Source organism: Choristoneura fumiferana, chromosome 23 (genome assembly GCF_025370935.1).
Source record: "Choristoneura fumiferana chromosome 23, NRCan_CFum_1, whole genome shotgun sequence".
In the NCBI taxonomy this organism is placed as follows: Eukaryota; Metazoa; Arthropoda; class Insecta; order Lepidoptera; family Tortricidae; genus Choristoneura; species Choristoneura fumiferana.
In genome coordinates this window covers 11,831,344-11,852,278 of record NC_133494.1, presented here as the reverse complement: position 1 = coordinate 11,852,278, position 20,935 = coordinate 11,831,344, and the positions used below count along the sequence as shown (strand labels likewise).

General features: G+C 39.5%; 2 protein-coding genes across 3 annotated transcripts in view; one reads left to right on the top strand and one right to left on the bottom strand.

Annotated features, from left to right (window-relative positions):
* The window catches only part of Tak1 (TGF-beta activated kinase 1), a 34,794-nt gene extending 20,979 nt beyond the window's left edge, over positions 1-13,815 (top strand). The window contains exons 8-10 of the mRNA XM_074105153.1: positions 11,256-11,428; positions 12,104-12,214; positions 13,023-13,815. Of these exons, the coding sequence (XP_073961254.1) occupies positions 11,256-11,428; positions 12,104-12,214; positions 13,023-13,118 (380 nt within the window). The 3' untranslated portion in view covers positions 13,119-13,815. The remainder of the gene's footprint in view (positions 1-11,255; positions 11,429-12,103; positions 12,215-13,022) is intronic.
* A 696-nt stretch (positions 13,816-14,511) lies between these two features.
* Pgant5 (polypeptide N-acetylgalactosaminyltransferase 5) overlaps positions 14,512-20,935 on the bottom strand; it is a 37,448-nt gene continuing 31,024 nt past the window's right edge. For both annotated transcript variants that reach the window (XM_074105505.1, XM_074105506.1), the window contains exons 9-13: positions 20,243-20,382; positions 19,962-20,060; positions 18,443-18,577; positions 17,944-18,141; positions 14,512-17,619 (exon numbers count right to left, since the gene is read on the bottom strand). In XM_074105505.1, the coding sequence (XP_073961606.1) occupies positions 17,971-18,141; positions 18,443-18,577; positions 19,962-20,060; positions 20,243-20,382 (545 nt within the window). In that variant the 3' untranslated portion in view covers positions 14,512-17,619; positions 17,944-17,970. The remainder of the gene's footprint in view (positions 17,620-17,943; positions 18,142-18,442; positions 18,578-19,961; positions 20,061-20,242; positions 20,383-20,935) is intronic.

The window sequence follows — 20,935 nt, the reverse complement described above, 5'->3', positions numbered from 1 at the left end:
CATGCGTTCTGGTAGATATGAAAAGCAGTTTTCAATTATATTCGACTCCGCAGAAAAACTAACACAGTTTTGTTGTAAAGTTATAAAATTAAATGCAAATATATAAAAAAGAAACTTGTAATGTCAACAACGTTAGTAAATGTATGATAACGTTATACGATTAGTTAATAGACACAACGATATACTTACTTAGATACCTACAATCAATATATCATCTAAAAGAACCAAAAAGTGTGCTGTTATAAAAGTCTGAATTTGTCTGCAATATTTGCCCCTTCTGAAATTTTTTCGTCCGTATACACTTACCATTGCTGAATGCATTTTGGCATTGGTATACCTCACCCCTTATACAAAGTAGGTATCTACTTATGATACGATATTATTCACAAGTGGCTATTTGCTGCTGCCGGGCACGTCTGGCATCATGGAATGAAATTGGTAGTGATATAGGTGTCTATAATTAAACATTAAATATCTCTTAGCCTTTTTAGGTAAATGGTTGCGTAGGTAAAACGCGTGCCTACATTTATGTCTTGTGTTATTGTGTTATAGGTAGTTTTCAATTTCTGCTTCTTAATATTTTCAAGTTCATTGTCTTTTTTTTTTTTGAAAACAGGAGAAGAGAAAATTATATTTTTGTCATTGTTGTTTTAAATATAGAGCCAAATATGCAAATGATATTTTTTCGTTCCTTAAATTGAAGAACGAGACAAATTATCATTGATATTTTTAAAAATTTATCCTGAACTTGAAAGCTGCCATGATCTTATTGACTTGTGAGATTGCCTATTTTTTACGAATGCTGCTACTGGGGAGATGAGAAAAATATTGACATCCAGCCGCAGTAAAGTAATCTGCACTAACGATCGCCGACAGCGGAATAATCGGCTGTCATAAGGCCATGCCAAAAGCCCGCACCTAGCGCGATCGAGCGGCGAGCGGCTTTCGGCGCGCAGATGAATCACCGCTAATTATTTTACGATGCGCGGTAGGGCTCGCGTGCACCGCAGATGTAAACAATTAAATATACGAGCTAGATTAATCCCGGCCACCGCCACTGCCTATGGCAACCGACACCTCCCCGCTCCTTGCTCGGCCGCTGTCCAATATTACGACCGGTCTAAATTTATTCCCATTGTTAACTCTTTATTGTAGCGACATCTCAAAGCGGTGCTAATAAAATATCCCTCTTTGATGATACAAAAATAATTATGTTTACGTAACTGTTATCATGCGCTGAGTACCGAGCTCGCGCACTTCTATTTCAAGGGAACTCTAAAAGAACTGTTTGTTGAAATGTAACAGCGCACGAGCACGTGCGCGCGAGTTTATTCGTAGTGAGCGTAGGCTGCAATGATAATGGTGGTGTATTTCTGTTAAACAATTATAGCAAATTACCACGGCTTTTATTTGCTTGTATTTTCCAGCGCGGTGGAGCGAAAGCGAAACTTTTTTATTGCGTCAAATCCCACTTTAACACGATATTAAGCGGGATTTGTTAGTAAGTACATTCTTTTGTTGTCGCAATAAACATCAGATGGAGAGTCGTGAAGGATTATTGTAGAGACATTTTGCAGACGGCGCCTGGCCGGTGCCGGCCGCCAATGGCCGCCATGATTCAGCAGCCCGGTCTGGAACCGTTGCCTTGCCTTTATAGCTGCTGTGGTGCGCACTCGCAGGCACGGCCGGGCCGTTGGCATCGGCTCCGCGACATGACTAACCGCCCGCTCTAGATACAATCAAAATATGTGACAAGTTTATTTCTATTCGGAACAACACATTCTGCCCCGCTCGATATATCCCGCCTCAAAGTTGAACATCTGCTGATTTTTTCGACGACATAAGTAGGTCGGGGCTCGCGCCTGCGTCACTGCCGGCCGCGGCGCTTACCGCGGGCTTACGTTTACGCTAACCGGTGTTATGTCGGTCCTCTATTACCTCTCCTCGCGCGTAATCGCCTCACACTAGTCCTTGTCACTCAAACAAATACTTTACACAAGTACTTTGTGGCATGTGCCAGGTTTTCTCGTGTATTTTGCTATCCACCTTGCACATTCGAAATGCGGTTTAGTACGCTATTTAGCTCTGACGCGTACTACTATGTTAACAAGTTTTCATTGTAGCCGATTTGTCTAAATATTATATTATAAAATAAATTAACTTTAATTTGGACCCAATCGAAACACACATCGGGTTCGATCCCTGGCCGGGGCAGATATTTGTATGAACAATACGAATCTTTGTTCTCGGGTCTTGGATGTTTAATATGTACAGTTAAAGTGAGAAAAGTTTTTCCATGACTAAGTCTTTATGACATTGACTTAAGGTTGATCACTACATCTATATTTAAGTATGTAAGTATTTGGGCCAATCAACTTTTTTATCTACACTAATCTCTCCGCGACATTTTTCAAACACTTGCAGATTTTTGTAAGTAAGTATGTTTTTTCTGTTATTTAATAGATGGTGTACATGAATACATGCCATCCTACGTAAGTTCAACCTATTAAACCATGAAATATCTTGTTGGAAGTACGATTTTTATTGGTAACGCCAGAGACAATTTTGGTAACGCAGGAGACGCCCAAAGTGTCGGTAAAATAGTTGATTGACCCATTTATCTATAGACGTATGTTTATCCGCTGCCTAGTATCCATAGTACAAGCTTTGCTTAGTTTGGGACTAGGTCAATTGGTGTCAAATGTCCCTTAAATATAATATTTGCTACTAATTTAAAAAAAGGAGTCAACACACCAACCTAAAATAACCTTACGTGAGAAACATGCACTTCCTTGCCTCCTGTTCTAATTTATTTTGTTTGCTTCAAGAAAAATTACAAATAACTCAAACATGTAGAGCTCTTAAAGAGGATTGGGGTTTGGGGATTGGCAGCTTTAAGACAGGCAATGGGAAACAATGCCATTAGTTTGATGATACCGTTTACATGAGAAAAAGCCATAATTTGTTATATATTTAATTGAATATTTGATAGCGTGTAAACGAGCAAGCATTCGCCGAAGGGGCTGGTCGCTCGCGCCTCAAATACCCTCGTGACTCAGCCGCGCTATTTCACAACGCCACCTTTGCCAATAGCTTTTGTATTACTTCCTATTGCCTACGCGAGAACTATTCTATCTTTTACGTACATCTGTAAAGTACTTACTGTGATTGCCCTTCGCATCGAACTTGGAGAGTTGGCGATAAAAAAATCTACGTTCGTTTTCTTTCTACAAGTTCTTTAAAATATTAAGAAATGATACGATTTTTACTCTTAATGCTCGTTTTTAATGCAACTAGGTTACCCAATTAGATCGTAGTATTTATATTCACGAGCAACGCCACTAGGCGGGGCTAGTCGTCAAACTGAAGGTAAACGAACAATCCCGAGTGATAAACGACGAGCCAAAAGTCCAAGTATTCAATGATGTATTATTGCTAAGGAATAGTCGTAGGTATTATGTCATCATCAGTAATAAAATGCCCTACTAACGACGCCACCGGCTATAATTCGCCTTTTAATCCACTTCCGACTCGGCCCCTCGCCCACTCGCTGTAGTATACGAAGCTAAACAAAGATCTTCGGTTTGTTTAAAAGAAATCTGTTACGCAAACTCCGAACGAACGCCGAGTTTGTTTCGAACATTTTGGGTTTTTGGAACTTTGAAACGAAGAACCGTAATAAAAAGCTAATTTAGCTAGTCTTAATCTTCCAGTCAGCTGCCGTCGTCGGCCGCGGTGCCTTGCTCCTGCTTTGTATCCGTATCCAAACAATTCTTTGATGTGATCTGGAAACAATCACGTTAAATAGCACATTAATGGTGACTGGCCCAGTTCTAGTTTCGCCGTGAATTTGGCAAGCTATTGTAAACTGCCCTCTTTCCTAGCACATACCCAAATAATGCCCCTCTTAATATAGATTAGGTAGGTACTAACAAACCCTTGACGGCAGTGCGATTGGAGCGTCTTGCGTGCTTTTCGCACGAGTCATTCAAGTTGGCCGCTTTGTACTGATTTACCCATGTATTATTGTCCTTATTTACTTTTAAAAATGTTCGCAAGGACGCCTAATTTCGCGTCGGAGATATTTCCGTACCGAATAAAAGTGTCTCCGGTGAATCAGAGTTTTTTCGATGGCTGGATGAGACGTAACACGCTGTCACCCGCCTAACGTGATCCCGACATTAAAAGTTTGGACATTCTGAACATGTTTTGGCAATCGACGCTGAGTTAATGCACGTATTTTAATTTGGATAATTTATTATTTACCCTTCCATTTCGGATCGTTGTTTTTTTGTGCACTATTACTATTATGACTTAGAAAGTTGTTTTCCTGTTCAAATTTATTTTCTTTCAAGTCATAAATAGTAGTGGGTAGTTATGTGGTGGTGTGTAGTATACGTAGATCTCGGCATATATTTAGATAAAAGCTCCTTCAAAAAAAAACATCGATCAAAGGTGCCAACAACCCTATCCACCGAAAATAAAACCTAGCTTTGTTCTTTTTGTTACATTTTAGTTTATAGTCCCGTGGCATGTGTTGATTTTTCTTCAAAAAAATACGAGATAGCCGCATTATGAGTTCAAACCAAGTGTAGAAATAAATTGTGTAACATGGGAATGGTCTGCTCGCTCCAGCTCTCATGCAACTCTTCAATGTCGAGAAGCGTTAACCGATTCTGTAGACATTACCCCGATGGACGGCTGTAACTATAAATCAGGTTGATTATAGAATTTTAGTCGAGCCTTGGACAGTTTCCGCAAGATGTCAGCGCGACTGACGCAACCGGGGCGGTCTGCGGCCCGTCCCGACGCCAAATCGAAAACATATTAACGCCACCGATCAAAGAGAAGTTTCCTTCACACCCAGATTTATTGGATTACCGAACGAACAGATACGCGGAACACGCCACTCTGAAAGACAGACCTGTGTAATTTTTCGACCCGCCATTAAATCAAGTTGTCCCTATAAACCCACAAAGTAACCTTTAGTTTACGCAATCTGGCCCGGTGAAAAATAGCAGCTCTATTTGCAACATTTCTAAAACTTGTTTACCTAGTAGGTGTGTTTTGTTTGGCCCTATCTGCAACAACAGCCGTCACATATCACCAGAGTCCATTAATGTCTGTTGCGAAGTATTTGCATCCACTAACGATCGCGGTGCGGGCGATCGCTGCGATAAGAGTGCCGGGATTGCCAACACAGATTCCCATCCATTGTCATGTTTCAGCTCGTGATTCCTAAACGGCTGAGACTGACACCTGAGCTGATTCGTCAAATGTGACGCTCATTGCTGACGCTCGTTATAATTCAATTATGTCACTAACATTAGTTACCGTCTATCAAATGACACATCTCATTCTAAATTTATGTCTATTTGTTTCTAAATCACGCATCTAGTTGCTTTCTCGTCCCAAGTTTGGGCCGTGCCAGAATAAAATACGCGTAAAATTTCCCGTTCCCGGTTTAAATTTTATGGTTCATCGAAGTTAGAAGTCGTAAATTTTAGCGTGTATTAGTCATACATATCCAGGCGGCGGGAGCCGCGAGCCGTCCGTCAGCACCCCAGCACACCGCGCCCTGTCTTCGCCTCAGACTCGTTAATTATCGCTCCTCTAACGCCGCATTTGCGCTAATTGCTCATTATAAATACATGTATCACCTGAGCATATTCTTAAACCAGTAAAGCGATAGAGTATAAACGACGCTTCGAGAATAACGCCCAGTCATAACGCGTCGAGATGTTAACAATGTGGTCTAGTTGCGGAAATTTAAAACAAATAACTCGTCTTCCACTTCCGCTGTTCGTTAAGATTTATGTGTCGGATTATTTAGAGCAGTCTTTAAGCCGCGTTAGTTATACGGGTGTAATGAGCTATTAAAGCGCGGAGTTGGCACGAGGCGCTGTCGTGCATTATTTTCTAAGGGCACGTGCTAGACGCTTGATGACACCATAGTAAATCTATAATTTTACATGAGTCACACATAAAAATTAATCCTTTTTATGACCTTACTTTTTATATCGGTCTCTTGATCCCTGTCCCTTTAAAGTTTATTTTTCATACGTATAAGCGTGATATTGCGTGATATTTTAGGTGAGGCAAATTAAAAACAATAAGTATCTAAACTGATTAGATAAGAAACCTACTTTAACAGCCTTGTGTAGAAATATAACCTAATGTAAAAATAAAATCTAATGTACAAACCTTCATTAAATTTTTACTGGCAACATGTCGAAAATTGATCAAAATCAGTTAACGTTTAGGACAAGGATTCTCATTTTTAGGGTTCCATAGTTCTTCCTACAAGGGCTACATACAAGAAATTCTTATTGTTTCGCCACGTCCTTTTGCGGCTGGCTAGTTTTCGCTTTTACCCCATAAATGACGTGAATGACACTGTGATGAAGTTCTTTGGTTGTGGTAGGGAATTAAATTGGTTGACTTTACTTGTGCCAAATTTCAAGTCGTCATAGCGTTGCATATTGAACTGGGTAAAAATAAAGCAAGATTTGTTTTTAATTAAAAGTGAAGTTTTAAATAAATAAAAATTAACTAACTTCTTCATACCGCTACCTATTTAATTTCCCTTTTACACGGATTATTGATGTGCCAGCTGTACGTTTTTGTTTTGAGTTAAAGATATTGCAATCTAGAATAAGATGAATTGGCGAACTTTCAACACGTTCTAGGCAACGTTTGGGCATTCTGAAGTATGTTAGCCGTAAGTGAACGTTGCGTGCAATATGATTTCATGATTTATTAATATTACCTCATGACGTATGTACTTACATACGTAATTCTGGGCCAAAACTTATTTATATGATCGTCTACATAAATCAATTAGGCTAAATGCACTCAACGCCGTCAAATCTTACCTCACTTTTCTCATGTCATTAGCAAAGAAATAGAATTCTCTCAAATGATTGTAGTCTATTTTCCCTAAATGTTATTTTGGTTTCAATTAAGTTCTATTTGTTAGGTCCCGTCTGTTAATGTACCAAACTTACATTCGTCGTTATGTGCATTTGCTATTAAATTCTAGGTAGAAAATCTGCTGAACTACAACCTATTTGTTACTCAAATACACCTATAACCCATATTCCTGTGTCGCAAAGACGTAGCTGTCTTGCGCGTGTGGTTGCGAAACAACGAGGTTGATTGTTGAAATAGATCTCTGCTAAGTAATGCGTAAATCAATCGATTACAATTTTGACGTATAGATCGGATCTGATGAATCGTTTTTGTCGCATTTTTAGTTTGAGGGAAAGGCCAATGTCATTACAAAGACGGGAGCGATAAAAAAAGCTTCGAACTTTTACCACTCTCCTATTTTTTGTAGATTGTAAATGATTAATATCGGTACACATATTTAAATAAAAAAAAAATACTGAAACATATAACACATACATATATAACTTAAACATATCTAAAGGATTAATTATTTATTTATTGAAAGTAAGTTTTTTGGTAAAAAAAATATTTTTAATAAGTTTTTTTTGCTGACTGCACTTTTTGTTGACCCAAACTACATTTAGGTACATACATACCAAGTTTCAAGTCGATGCCATTAACCGTTGAATAGTTCCCTCCTGTGGAGACGATCTTGGCCGGACTACCAGGATGTCACTACCAAATTATTATATTGTCATGCATTTACATAAGTATGCCAAATTTCAGGTCAATCCAACTAGTGGAAGTTGATTGGATTTAACTTGCAAGATTAGAATACAGACAGACAGACAACAGGACAGGTGAAACTAAATAAAAGCTTGTAAAAAATAATGTTTTTCTAACTGGTCTATATAACTACAGTCCTACACTTTAGCGCACTGCACCTTTCATACAGTGGTCGTGCATTCGTTCTATGAATAAGGGCCGTCGATGCCGCAATCGCGCGGGCCCTTGCTCTGCGCATAGGCCGCTCGTCATAGCTACCCACCGTAAACATGTTGACGCTACCTCGATGCATCAATCCGACATCAACTATTATAATCTGCGTCATAACTCGGTAATCAATTATGTCAACGTATGTAAGGAATTTTGGCTTAGTTCACCATTGTTTGACGCGTCGATATTTTTTATTTATTTATTTAATAAAGCCATAAATTATATGTATAAGGTACATGCTGATGTTATGCAATACAGGTAGATTGTCACTACCAACTGCCTCAAACGTGTCGGTGTCGGCTCTAGATTTCAGTTAGCAACATATGGCTCGTCGTAGTAACAGACATCCTGCCTGGTATTGTAGAGCATGTGCGATCTGCAGGCACAGATCTTCCGAAACAGACGCTCTAAATTCTACGGATGTTTGTGTTTAGGTTTCGTGTTATGGTAGCAGTCTAGTCCCTAGCCATCAGTAAAGAGCAGTTATGGCGTGGCGCAGGAGCATGGGGCTCGGTGCCGGTGCCGGGTGCAAGAGGCGCGTGGGCGCGGGTCGTCGACCGGCTGCAGAGAGCGCTGCGCGCGCGCCCTGCCAGCGAAAACGGCAGAAAACCTCACGAAGGGCGGGCAGCACACGGTGTCCGCATTTAGCTACGGCTGACGTCGCTGACTCACCGCACCGCGAATAGCGGCGGTTTGTTTGTTGCACCGCCCGCTCCCGGCTCTCCCGCCGATTATTTCGAGCGGGCGGCGCGGCGGCGTGCAGTGCTCGGCGCACTGTCTCCGCGAGAGGACGCGCCATGACCCCGCTGCCCGCGCCCGCGCGCCTGCGCCGCCTCGAACGCATCGAGCGCCTCGACGCGTGTGACGCCTCCGGCGGCATCGTCACCACCATCACCGACACAGTCAGCTGTAGTTGGATATTTTACAGTGAGTGTCGCTCCGACTCGACGCCCCCGCCTCGCCTTCGCCTATATGAGGCTGTGTTACCCGGAAAACTCGCCGCGCGTCGCCTCCGCCGCTCTTCCTGACGCGACGCCATGCTACTACGTTGTCCGTTGCCGTTTGCGTGCTTCTTCTCTTGCATATAAACATCTTCTTCGTTCGTCGCAAAGTATTTTACAGTGAAAACTGAAAAAAAATATCTAATTCCCGTTATAAGTATTACAAAAATACAGTGTTACATCCTGTTGTTTATGACTTGCTTTACAATAGTGTTGTTTTTTACTAGTCACAACTATTCAAACCATCCTTAAACTATAAAAATTGACAGTAAATCGACGGTCGCCTTGCTTAGTTCACTGCTGCCATCTATTTGTGGGGAAAAGAATCACACGCCGAAAGCAGAAATCTAGGTGAAGCGTCTGACATCAGCAACTCGAAGTAAATTTAACTCTTGACGTATTAACCCTGCTGTGGAAGTACGACTGATTCCTCTAAACACATGGATTGTTCTCGTATTGCCTACTTATAGTCGCCAATTGTTATAATTGCGTCTCTCTGATTCACGCCAGCACGTGAGGTGGCTAACGCGCAAATATTAATACATTTGCGCTCTGTTTATATTTGTATGTAAGCCCATCATAACCTGAATTTTCTGTGTTAAATATGTGATACTTTAAGGTTGAACACTATGAGTTGAAATTCGAAAGACGCATTTTCTTGATTTGTATTTGATACTAAATCACACCATTTTTCAGCTTATGTAAGGTATATTTGTATTAGATAATATGCGTAAATTTTGTTTTCAAATTGATCGATGATATTCTTGATTCTCTGAAATTACTCACTTTCCATTGAACAGACTATTTTACATCGTAATAATCCGTTTGCGGATTAGTAGGGAAATCATAATTCTTTTCGTCAATATATAAGTAAACATCAATTATACGAATGAATCATGCAATTACGATAAAACTAAGATGATTTTGCACTATCACCCGGAATAAGTAATTTTATATAAACACAGTGAGTCATAATTAAAAGTAGTGAAATGGACAACATATACCTACTGAGCGGCAAACAATCTGGCCTTCAATTGTATGCAGTAATAGGAAAGGGCAACTGAATGAAACTTACTACTTGCATATGAAGTATATCACTTCTGGGTAACTATAATGTCTCTCACTCAATAGCAAGCTTCACACGGCCTAACAAACTGCTTGACCTAGCTTTTAGCCCACTAAATACAACTGTGGTAGAGCTAAACCTCGATAGCATTTACCTTCTATTTGCATTAACGTTAAATGCGCCATTGCGTCTCTTCATAATAAGAAATTTTCTTGTTATAAAAATAGTTTTAATACAAGTTTTTATGGCTGACTGTACTTTTGTTGATTACTGACATTGTCATCCAAACTACTTACCGTCATGCGGTGTCAATTTTGGGCGGACCACCAGAATTTCACTACCGAATTATTGTATTGACACCGAACTTACATAAGTAATCTAAAATTCAGCTCAATATGATACTCGGAAGCAGTCGAAAAATGTTTTGCAAACAAAATGTTTTGTTTGACACCGGACTAAGCTCATTCGGGGCCCCGGGTGGCAAAACTGAATGAGGCTCCCAGTATTAGAAGTATTAGAAGCACTATGGATATTTTCAGCCTCGTTGAGGAATTAGGACTTTATCAAGAGAACTTACGTAGGTACATTTGGAGGCCTCCCGGGACTGGAGGCTCCGGGTGGGCCATCCCTTCCGCCCCACTGTTACTGCCTAAGTGTCGCGACGCTCATGCACGTCACGACGCACAGTTTAGGAACCCCCTGTTGCTTGAAAAAATTTCGTGTTACCGTTTTGTATACACCAGTCAGCATACTGATGAGTAAATACTCAGCTTTTTTGCGTCGTTTTTTTTTTCGTCATTACCGTTTCGGCAAGTATTATTAAAATAGCTAGTTATCATCATCCCAGCCTATATACGTCCCACTGTTGAGCACAGACCTCGCAGCATGGCTTGGGCCATAGTTCCCACGCGGGCCCAGTGCAGATTGGGAACTTCACACACACCATTGAATTGCTTCACAGGTTTGAACAGGTTTCCTCACGATGTTCTCCTTCACCGCGAAGCTCGTGGTAATTTCAAATGTAATTTGCACATGAATTTCGAAAAACTCAGAGGTACGAGTCGGGGTTTGAACCCACGATCCTCTGCTTGAGAGGCCGTAGGTCAAACCACTAGGCCATCACGGCGGCCAAAAGAGCTAATACTCAGGGTTACATTTTTAGGAAACCTATACTAAATCTAGCGTGATCAAAATTCTTGCTACTTTTCTTTCCGTTGTGCTAATAAACGTGGGATGGTAATGAAATTTAATTGGCCGTTCAAAACGCTCGAATATTCACCCGCGTACTTGTGTTGTTGCAGGCAACAGCAGCGGCTCCCCGTCGGGCGGCGCGCCGCCGGAGCCCGACCCCGCCCTGGACTCCATGCACATGATGCTGGACTCTCACTTGCGCCCCATATCGCCGGACCTCAACAACGAGGAGTCCAAGCGTATATTCGACGAGCACAAGCAGCTGGCGCAGGAGTATCTTAAGGTATCTTTTGTTTGTAAAAGACTGGATTTTGCGACGCACTTACAGGTTTAGTGTTTCGGCCAAGCGCCCCCTAGCTTTCTTCTTCTTCTGAAGCTACGCGCTCATGTCGGTGGAGTAACCGCCACTCCGCACGGTCCTCGGCCAGCTGTTTGACTAGCTGATACGTCACGATACCCACTTTATCCATCACCTGGTCAAGTAGGTGAAGCTGGCCGAAGAAAAAGAAAATGTGTATGTGTGTGCGAAATTACATTTGAAATTTACCATGTGCTTTACGGTGAAGAAAAACATCGTGAGGAAACCTGCACAAACCTGCGAAGCAATTCAAACTACAGCCCGAACCCTCTCAGGTTGGGATGATAATGATGATACTAAAAAATAGCCTTGCGTTTGACCACAATTACGCCTGAAGCGAAGATGCATGCTAAAGTGAATAAGGAATGTCAACAGCCTCCCTGTTGCGGTATCCTTCGAGAAGTATTCTTTGTTTAGCTAAACTGCAGATCATTTAAATGTTTCTCACCTTTCATTGCGAGTTTAGTGCATTATGGCAAACTGACCCCTTATTAATGGTTAAAAACCGTACGTCAAATCCTAATACTTAAAATAACTGACTCGCTCGCATGTTCTGCCTGAAGAGTAATATGAAATGATATATTTTTGTTTATATTACAGATCCAAACAGAATTAGCGTACCTGAGCAAGCATAAGTCAGAGCTAGAAGAACAGATGGACGATCCGGAGCTTCGGCAGAAAAGAGAAGTTATACAGTTAGAAAACGAGAAGGTACGTTACTTGACCATTTTAATAATTAATCCCTAACCCCTATGTTTGATTAAAATCGGTTCAGCCATTTCTGAAACATTGAACTTTGAAATGATAATGTTGAGGGTTTTTCAACTTAAAAAGTTGGTTCGATTATTCATGTTATTATTTATAATGGGATTTCACTAGGCTTACAGAGTTTGCGTTTTAGTAAAATTTGTACACAGAACTACCTCTAGGCTAAGGCTGTTCAACATTTATCAGTCGGGCTAAACGGTGGATTCAGAAGTTCACGACGAGCCACTGACAATTCCTATTTCAGTTACTCTCAGGACATGCGCAATGAAAACCCAATATTAAAAAATAACATTGAATTTTTTTTTATTAGGTAATATTTATTCGCTGTTCGCAAATTGAAATAATTAAAATAAAAACAAGTATTAAGTATTTGCGAAATCACCTGAGTCTAGGCGCTAGGAGGACTGTTTGAAGGCCTGATTTACAGTCAGAAATCGAACTAAAAAAGTAAAAAAATTATAATTCACGCTGATGTACTTCACAACATTGTTTTCTCTGCAACAAATATAAATTTCAGAATATATTATTGTACATCACTGTTATTATTTTACAACTTTTTTTGCATTGCAATGTGTATGTTTATTAAGGTAGTCTTGCAAGTCGAATTTGATACACTTTTGGCGATCGGATTGACTTTAAAATTTGGCACGGATATGTAGTTTAGATGACAATGCAAGGACAGCAAAAGCTTGTAGTAAACTTTTTTTTTACAAAATCTTATTTGCTTATCATGGCTTGTTTGTTTTTCCAGGACTCTTTGATCAAGCTGTACTGCAGTCTCAAGAAGCAGCTGGCGCGAGCGGAGACGGACAGCTGGCTGCTTCCAGAAGACATGCCGCACGAGTGACGGCGCCCGCCGCGCCACCTCTAGGGACCACAGTGACGTCACTCGCACCAGCGCAGTGCAGAGACACTTTACTAGGAGGCATCCGTAGAATTAACATTCTTGCATCATTGATCTCAACGAGCCTTCGATATGTCTTCCCTTCAAAACTAGCACGAAACGTGCCAGATGAAACAATTCACGTAGTTTTTTTCTGTGTTTGCTCTAACTATAATTTTAGATGGTATTTAAAACGTAACAATATTCAAACGAGTTTATTATTTTTTCTGTATCAAGATGTGTGAGGCCGTCGAGTAATACGGGTTTCTCCAGTTAGCCACCGATAACAGTAAGCATCCTTTGAAAGAACTTGACGGTTCTGCACGTTGACACTAACGTACTTACTTCTCCAAGACTTTGTTTAACTCTTTTCTTTCTGTATATTCATTGTATATTACTTGTATAATATTTTGAAGCACGTTTTAGTGCTGTATAGTGCAATACGCAAGTGCTATTAAAATTTCTGTCCACATCCACAAGGCGTGCGACAACATTTTGAAGGCACACTTTACCAGGCAGGTTACATGAACACAGGTTTTATTATACATATTTTATTATTGTATTATGTGTGTTTGAATTTGTTCTGATTGTATAGATGTAAGATAGATGTTTAGCAGTATTAAGTATAAAATAATGTTTTATAAATAAATGATTATAATAATACCTGATTTTAATTTTTACGTAAGGTCTATTTGCAGTTCTGAACACACTTCCACTGTTTTCGCAGATGTTCACGTTAGTTATTATATTATTATTCTGTTGTCCAAAGTGGTCACTCTTCATACTTACTAATATTAATATTATACCGAGCGGCAGAAAATCTGGTCCTTAAATGTATGCAGTAATAGGTAATTAATTTTGTATGTGGAGTGGGCCAAATTTTGTGCTGCTCAATATATTAATATTATTTGAAACAAAGGAGGCTAGAATGCAGGTTTTTTTCACATTCAGCACACGGAAGGTTAATGCGAAAGGAAAAAAAACTACAAACTCAAAATTTTAATTTAAATGCTTAAATATGGCACAAATCGTGACACTTAAGAAAACACTTCATGGTTACAAGATGGTGAAATTATTTTCTGTAACTGTCCCTACCAGTAGAGATAAAAAGTCATAATATTTCCACATATCCCCACTAAAACAAGAGCGTCTAAATAGGTTCCACCTATTTCTAAAAGTGGGGACAGGTGGAAAAAAAATCATATATCCCTACCAGTGGAGATAGCCTGGTAGGAATAGGTGGAACAGGGGAAACCTAGGTATAAAGGTAAAACCTAGTGTACACATGAAAGAAAAATTGTTTTCCTCCCTATTGAATTAGTGGCTTGGCATCAAAAACTACAAATAAAACAAATCATAAAATTCAGTCCAAATATTTAATTTCAATAGTCACAATATAAGATTATTAAACTTCAGTTGGAATGGTGTTCATAATTTATTAAAAATAAACGGAGAATTTGGCACTTAAATATCATTTTACCTGAATATTGCAGTGAGATTCTAGTGTAAAATGTGGAATGACATCACTTTGTTTCTACTTGAAAACGGCTTCTTTTTTCCCATGACATAGAATATAAATTTAAATACTTAGATTATCGATATTGATATCATTAAAACCTTTCTTGTTTATCAACACATTTTTTTAGTTTATAGATCATTGTTGCCGTTTCATCGACGTATAATAATAATTCATATAAATGCTCCCCCATTGCTTGTGTTTATTGTTACTAAAGTTTAATTAGATGAATTCTCGTACAACAACTTATTTACAAAAAAATACATCCTTTTCTAATATACTCATAATATGTTTCATAAGAAAAATACAACATAATAATTTTAATTTCAACAAAACAAACTGTTATGCTGCGTCAATAAATATGCTATCGTGCAAAAACTGATTTATTTGTATTTGAGGCTTGCTAAATTACAGTGAATGTGAAGTAATAATACAATAGCAAATTGTAATGTTTACACATTAGGTACTGTAGCTAAACAAGTCCTCAAACATTTTGCATTACGAGTGGTCTATCTATACTTTGTGATGCAATACACTAAAATAAATATTATATGGACATTAATAAAATGCAACGTTACTTATAATTCGGCAAAGAGAGGACAAAAATGGCCCTCGATTGGCCGTAACTTACATAGCTTATTTTAAAAGCGAAATGGAACAAATCGACGCTATAACATCGCTATTATAATACAGTCAATAGAAAAACTATTTTAATTTCGTTGTTAAGGGCCCGATCTTGATAAATTATTAGTATTACATAGGGGAATACGTGAGCTTGAGTCTACATTTACCACTAAACTAGAATAGAACGTCTACTTTAGTTACGAAAAATATAACGAAGGCAATTCCACCAAGCCCTTTCACTCTAAATGCGATATGCACTAAAATATTTATACAGTTCCATATTCAATATCATGAATTTATTTGAGACCTAATGAAAACAAGGCAACAGTTTTTTTATATATTTACGAACATAATCTCTTCATATGTAAGATTTCTGTACATATCTCAGGCAAAAACCTTCTATTTTGATTCTGATATACAAAGTTATAAGAATCAAAAATGTAAATAGCGTCCAGAAATCTTTGCACACCTGTACAACACACGTTATTTATTATAGTCCATTAATGTCCTTATCTATAACAATCTCACACTTGAAAAAACCTACAAATATATGATTGAAAACGCTATAATATAACACTCTGTGAGACGTGATATCACAACAAACTCGAGTATAGGTGACCGTGTACACATTACCATAACCTCAAAATTCGACGCGAGTTTCGCTTATCTTATACAAAGTTTATACCTGCCGGAAACTGTCCATGAGTGCTTTTTTATCCATCTCAGCAGATGTAAACTTGGCTTCAAAGGGCATATGAGCATTACTCTAAAAGTTGCACTTGACTTCATTCGAGATTGCATCTTTTTAGTTTTGTTTTTCAGTGATGCAACGCGAACATTCGTCTAATACGTCGAGTTAAAACGCTGTCCTAACAGTAATCCAACTGTTGTTATTATGCAAGACCTCAAGATTAGTGTTCGTGGGAAGCGGTCAGAAAAATATAAACATACGAAATTAAAAGCAAGCATGTAAAAATCAAGGTTCAAATGATTGAATTTCCAATAAGTCATACAATAGCGAAAAAAAAAGCAGAAATACCTATAGGTAATCTTATAAGATTACTAGTTCCTGGACAACAATTTAGATCACTGTTAGATTTTTGCAAAGTACCTACTTATCAAAGTACGATCAGAAAAGGAGCTCATCGGAAATTAAAAAAATCCGTTAATAACATAACTTCACTAATCATTTTCTAAAGTAAAGTGGCAAACTTAAGGCTGTCTGGCAATGGATATGGCACATTGTGCCACTAGCCGTCCTTACCGACACATAAAACGAAACATTATGGATAAGTATACTTAGTGGCAAAGTCGTTAGCACCGCTTTGAAAAATAATGGACACAAAGTCTAAAACTAAATCTTTCAGGCGTTCTGCATTGTCCGGTTAAAGTTGGACAGCTCGAATCGGACAACGCGGAATGATCTTATTAATTTTATTGTATTTTATATCATGCTTTATCAACAACAATCGGTACGTAGCCCTAGATGAAAAGGTTCCAACAAGTTTTTTAACAATTTATTAGTGGTCATTTTATTGGCTTAAGCTCGTAAAACCACTTGCCCAATAAGAGCATTTCTTCAAAAAGTACTTCCAAAACGCCTACATTTCAAACGTTGACTCAGCCGTCTTATTATATATTCAAATACGGCTCTTTTGATAAAATTATAGCTTCTGGCAAACTGTATCTATCTGAGAAAGTGCAGTTTTTTACACTTGGAAGTGCACTGTTTGAGATAGCACTGCAGCTTTAGAGAAAGTGCACATCTTGGGAAAGTAGATTTTACGAGCCGAAACCATTTTGATGATTATCATAACTAAATTCAAATACCAGAATTACAAAAATCCGACTAAATATTATGAGTCATTGTTAAAATTAAGTGTATAATATAACTTTAAATGTTAAGTAAAACTAGGACATGAGCTCGCAATAAAATTATTGGTCATGAAAGAGAGTATCGTTCAAATACAAAGATAATTTCATTTTCAATAAAAAACAATACTTAGATAAGAAACGAACTTCCATCAGAAAATGGTAGTACCATCAACATAATGTGAGACCCATTGCGACCCGCAAAGATCAATATAAAATTCCAAATAATACAAAAATAACTCGCTCTACAACACAACAAACGAATACATAAGTTTGAGCAATATTTATAGGAAATACAACTTATTACAGCATACTTTATGTATTGTCAACAATTCACAGGACTTCACAAATGTCGATACGTCTAATAGATATAAAATTTCAGATATAGGAATAAGGAATAAAATCTGATATCTAACGAGAGGGGAAGACTGTTATGGTCTATCGTTGTTGATTCTGAAACAAGCACAAAAATCAATAAATCAAATCGAGCAAATTTATAATTGTTTTTTAATTGGAAACTAACTCCCTTGAAACATAAAGTCGACCTGCATGTTTCACTGCTGGCCGCAGTGTATACATTGGCTCACCTGCGCGCGCACGTTGCGGGCCTGCCACTTGAAGTCGACCTGCATGAGCCACTGCTAGTGTATACACTGGCTCACCTGCGCGCGGGGGCGCCGGACTAGTTGTCCCGCGCGCGCACGTTGCGGCACGCCTGCCACTTGAAGTCGACCTGCATGAGCCACTGCTGGCCGCGGTGTGTATACACTGGCTCACCTGCGCGGAGGCGGTGGCGGGGCGGGACTAGCTGTCCCGCTCACGCGCGTTGCGGCGCGCCTGCCACTTGAAGTCGACCTGCATGAGCCACTGTTGGCCGCGTGAGTGGTCGCAAGGACGCAGCACCGGTTTCCACACGTCGCTGGCCTCCGGCTTGTCGAGACACATGCCCGTGTTGGTGTGCTTTATCGTGCGCGTCTGTCGGATAACAACGACCAAATTAATCATCCTTATAAATGTGGTCTGCATGCGAAAATGTATACCTATATTCACTTGTCTGTTAACCTCTGCTAATCCAATTTAAGTAGATGAAGTTTGTTCATAGAGATAGTAGTTTGAGACGCTGGAAAGGACAGCATAGTTTTCATCGCGGAATATTTGCTGCATAGTTCGCGTGGGGTAGCGATTAACTAATTCTTGGCGGACAAAGTCGGAGGCAAAAGCTCGCCTCCCTTCATCCATATCCTGTTCACTTATAAGTCTGTACGTTGTTACGTACCTTGGAGTCGTAAGTCCACTCCTGGTTGCCGCGCATACCGTGGCAGCGGATCAGTTTGATGGGACCGCGCGGGTGCGCCGCGTCCAGGCAGTTGTCGTCAGACATCACTTGCTTGCGCTTCGTGTAGGCGAACACCTGTCAAACAGAGACCAAACAAGATTGAACATGTATCTTCCTATTAACTTGACAAGGAGGGTTACTACGAAATTCACAAATCGAAGCTCGTGTCGTGCCGTCCCTATCACTCTCGTTTTAAATAATATAAGCGTTAGCGGGAAAGGCAACATACGAAGTTCGAATTTTACACTTCGTAGTATAGGGCCAGTTGTGGTCGCGCAGCACGTCCCTGGCCGTCGGCTCTCTGGCGCAAGTGTAAGGAGGTGTATGGCCTTTTATCTGGTCAGTCCAGCGCATAGGAGAACGTCCTCGTGACTCTTGCCATTGACCCTTCCTTGCACCACAAGTCGCTCTATAGAGTGCCCCTTGCTTAAGAGAAGTTTCCCTGCCAGCCGCGCGGCCGCGTTAGGTATTCGTTTGGGATATTGCTGTCTTTATCGCTCGTGACATAAGCGCTCGCAGCCGTCCCCCCCATGCCTGCCGAGAAATTTATATCGAGATAGCTGTAGGCTTTTCAAGATTTGGGCGGTTGAATTTTGGGTTTCGTTGTCCTCATATTATACGAAAAGTATAGCACAGAAATCAATGATATTTTACAATCAAGATATTCATTATATTTTCTATGCCTGTGGTTTTTTAGATTTTTGTAAAAATGCTTAATTAGTCTGTAATTCTCGTGCAAAGTTAACATCTTTTTTTTGTCGACTTTTGAGCTCCTGTAATTCTGATATTACACATATGAAAATCTGAAAAACCACAGGCATAGATAAAATTACGTCTAGTCCATACTTACAATATTTCATCTATTTCTGTTGCCTAGTTTTCAAATGAGACCGGGACTACGTTTGTATGAAGAATGGAACGAAGAGACTTCTCTGAAGTGACGTGAGTATGACGAAAAGAAAATGAGATGTAAACAAATATTTAAGTGATAAATGAGGACTTAATATCATTCATTCGTGCTGCGTGCTATAACCTCTACACCACCACTGGAGTACTGGACTGGAGTCTAGACACAATTTTTTTCCATGCACCTCACATTTCAGCCTGCTTTTTTTTCTTTACTAGCCAACAGCGACACTAGCGACATCTATGTTTTTATTTTAGCTCTCACAAAATGTATCTAGCCTAAATTTTGTTCCTGCGTTGCCACTGCTGGGCATATTATTATCAGAGTACTGCCTTTTCGCAACGTAACGTTTGGCAACCTGTTTCATTTCGCAACTTTTCATTTCGCAAACTCGTGTAGAACCCCTTAGGTTAGGTTAGGTTACTTTTATAAAAATCCTGATATGAAAAGTTGCGAAATGAAACAGGTTGCCAAACGTTTTCCGCCGAAACATTAGTAAACCATTATTATCCTTTTTAATTTTACGAGTAGAGTTTAAATGCAAATGTTTACCTGATTGCCACCCATTCCGTGGCAGTATCCCATGCCGAGCGGCTGGCCCGCTTTGCCTCCCAGTGTGTCCAAGCAATTGGACGTCTCCGCGTTACGTATCTGAAAAATATTTAATAAAAGTTTAGCAGATTGCTCTGTTTGTTCTTATTGTTAGGTCAAATTTTGCAAATTGACCCACTTTCAGTCGGATTGACTTGCAATTTGGTATACATATGCAAGTTGGATGACCATGCAAGTACAGTCAGCAAAAAAAAAACTAGTACTAAGAAAGTACCACTCACCTCTCCGAGATAGTAATAGTCGAGCGGCATTTGGCTCTCCGGGTATATGTTCTCGAGGTACCACCGGAAGCTCTTGCACTTGAGTTTCTCCCGCAAGGCGCGGCGCTCACTCACGTCGCCGACGGGCACATTCAGAGCGCCTAAACCGACAACTTTTATTAACAAAGCTAACAGATTTGGTAAAGTTCTGTGGCCAAGACAAGGCTGCTCTAAAACTAATCCATACAAGCGAAAAGGGCCTTGAGATTTCCCTAGGTGGAACATTTTTGCTTTTATTGTGGAAAAATGTGATGCACATTTTTATTTGTATATATCTTTTTGTGTATTTCAATAATGCCACTTGAATAGGAATTAGGTAACTCCGTTTTTGCGCTCCAATGTTATGAGGAGGGATAAAGTGTTTGTAATTATGGGTGCTGCACTATTTCTTTTTTATTTTGATAAAATTGTAATATCAAAGTATGGTAGGTAGTCTTTATCTAGATATAAGTACATACCTAAAGAATCTAGAACTGAGAAATAAAACAGGGGCGTGTCAGTATAAATGCATCGTTATCGAGGATGGTAAGTTATTAAATATATTTTTAACGGAGCTAAGGTTCGGCCATTTCAATATAATATTAATCGGCCATCCTCATACTGGCAGGCCCTTTTAGAATAAACATAGCAATTATTCGTAAGTGTTTATAAAAC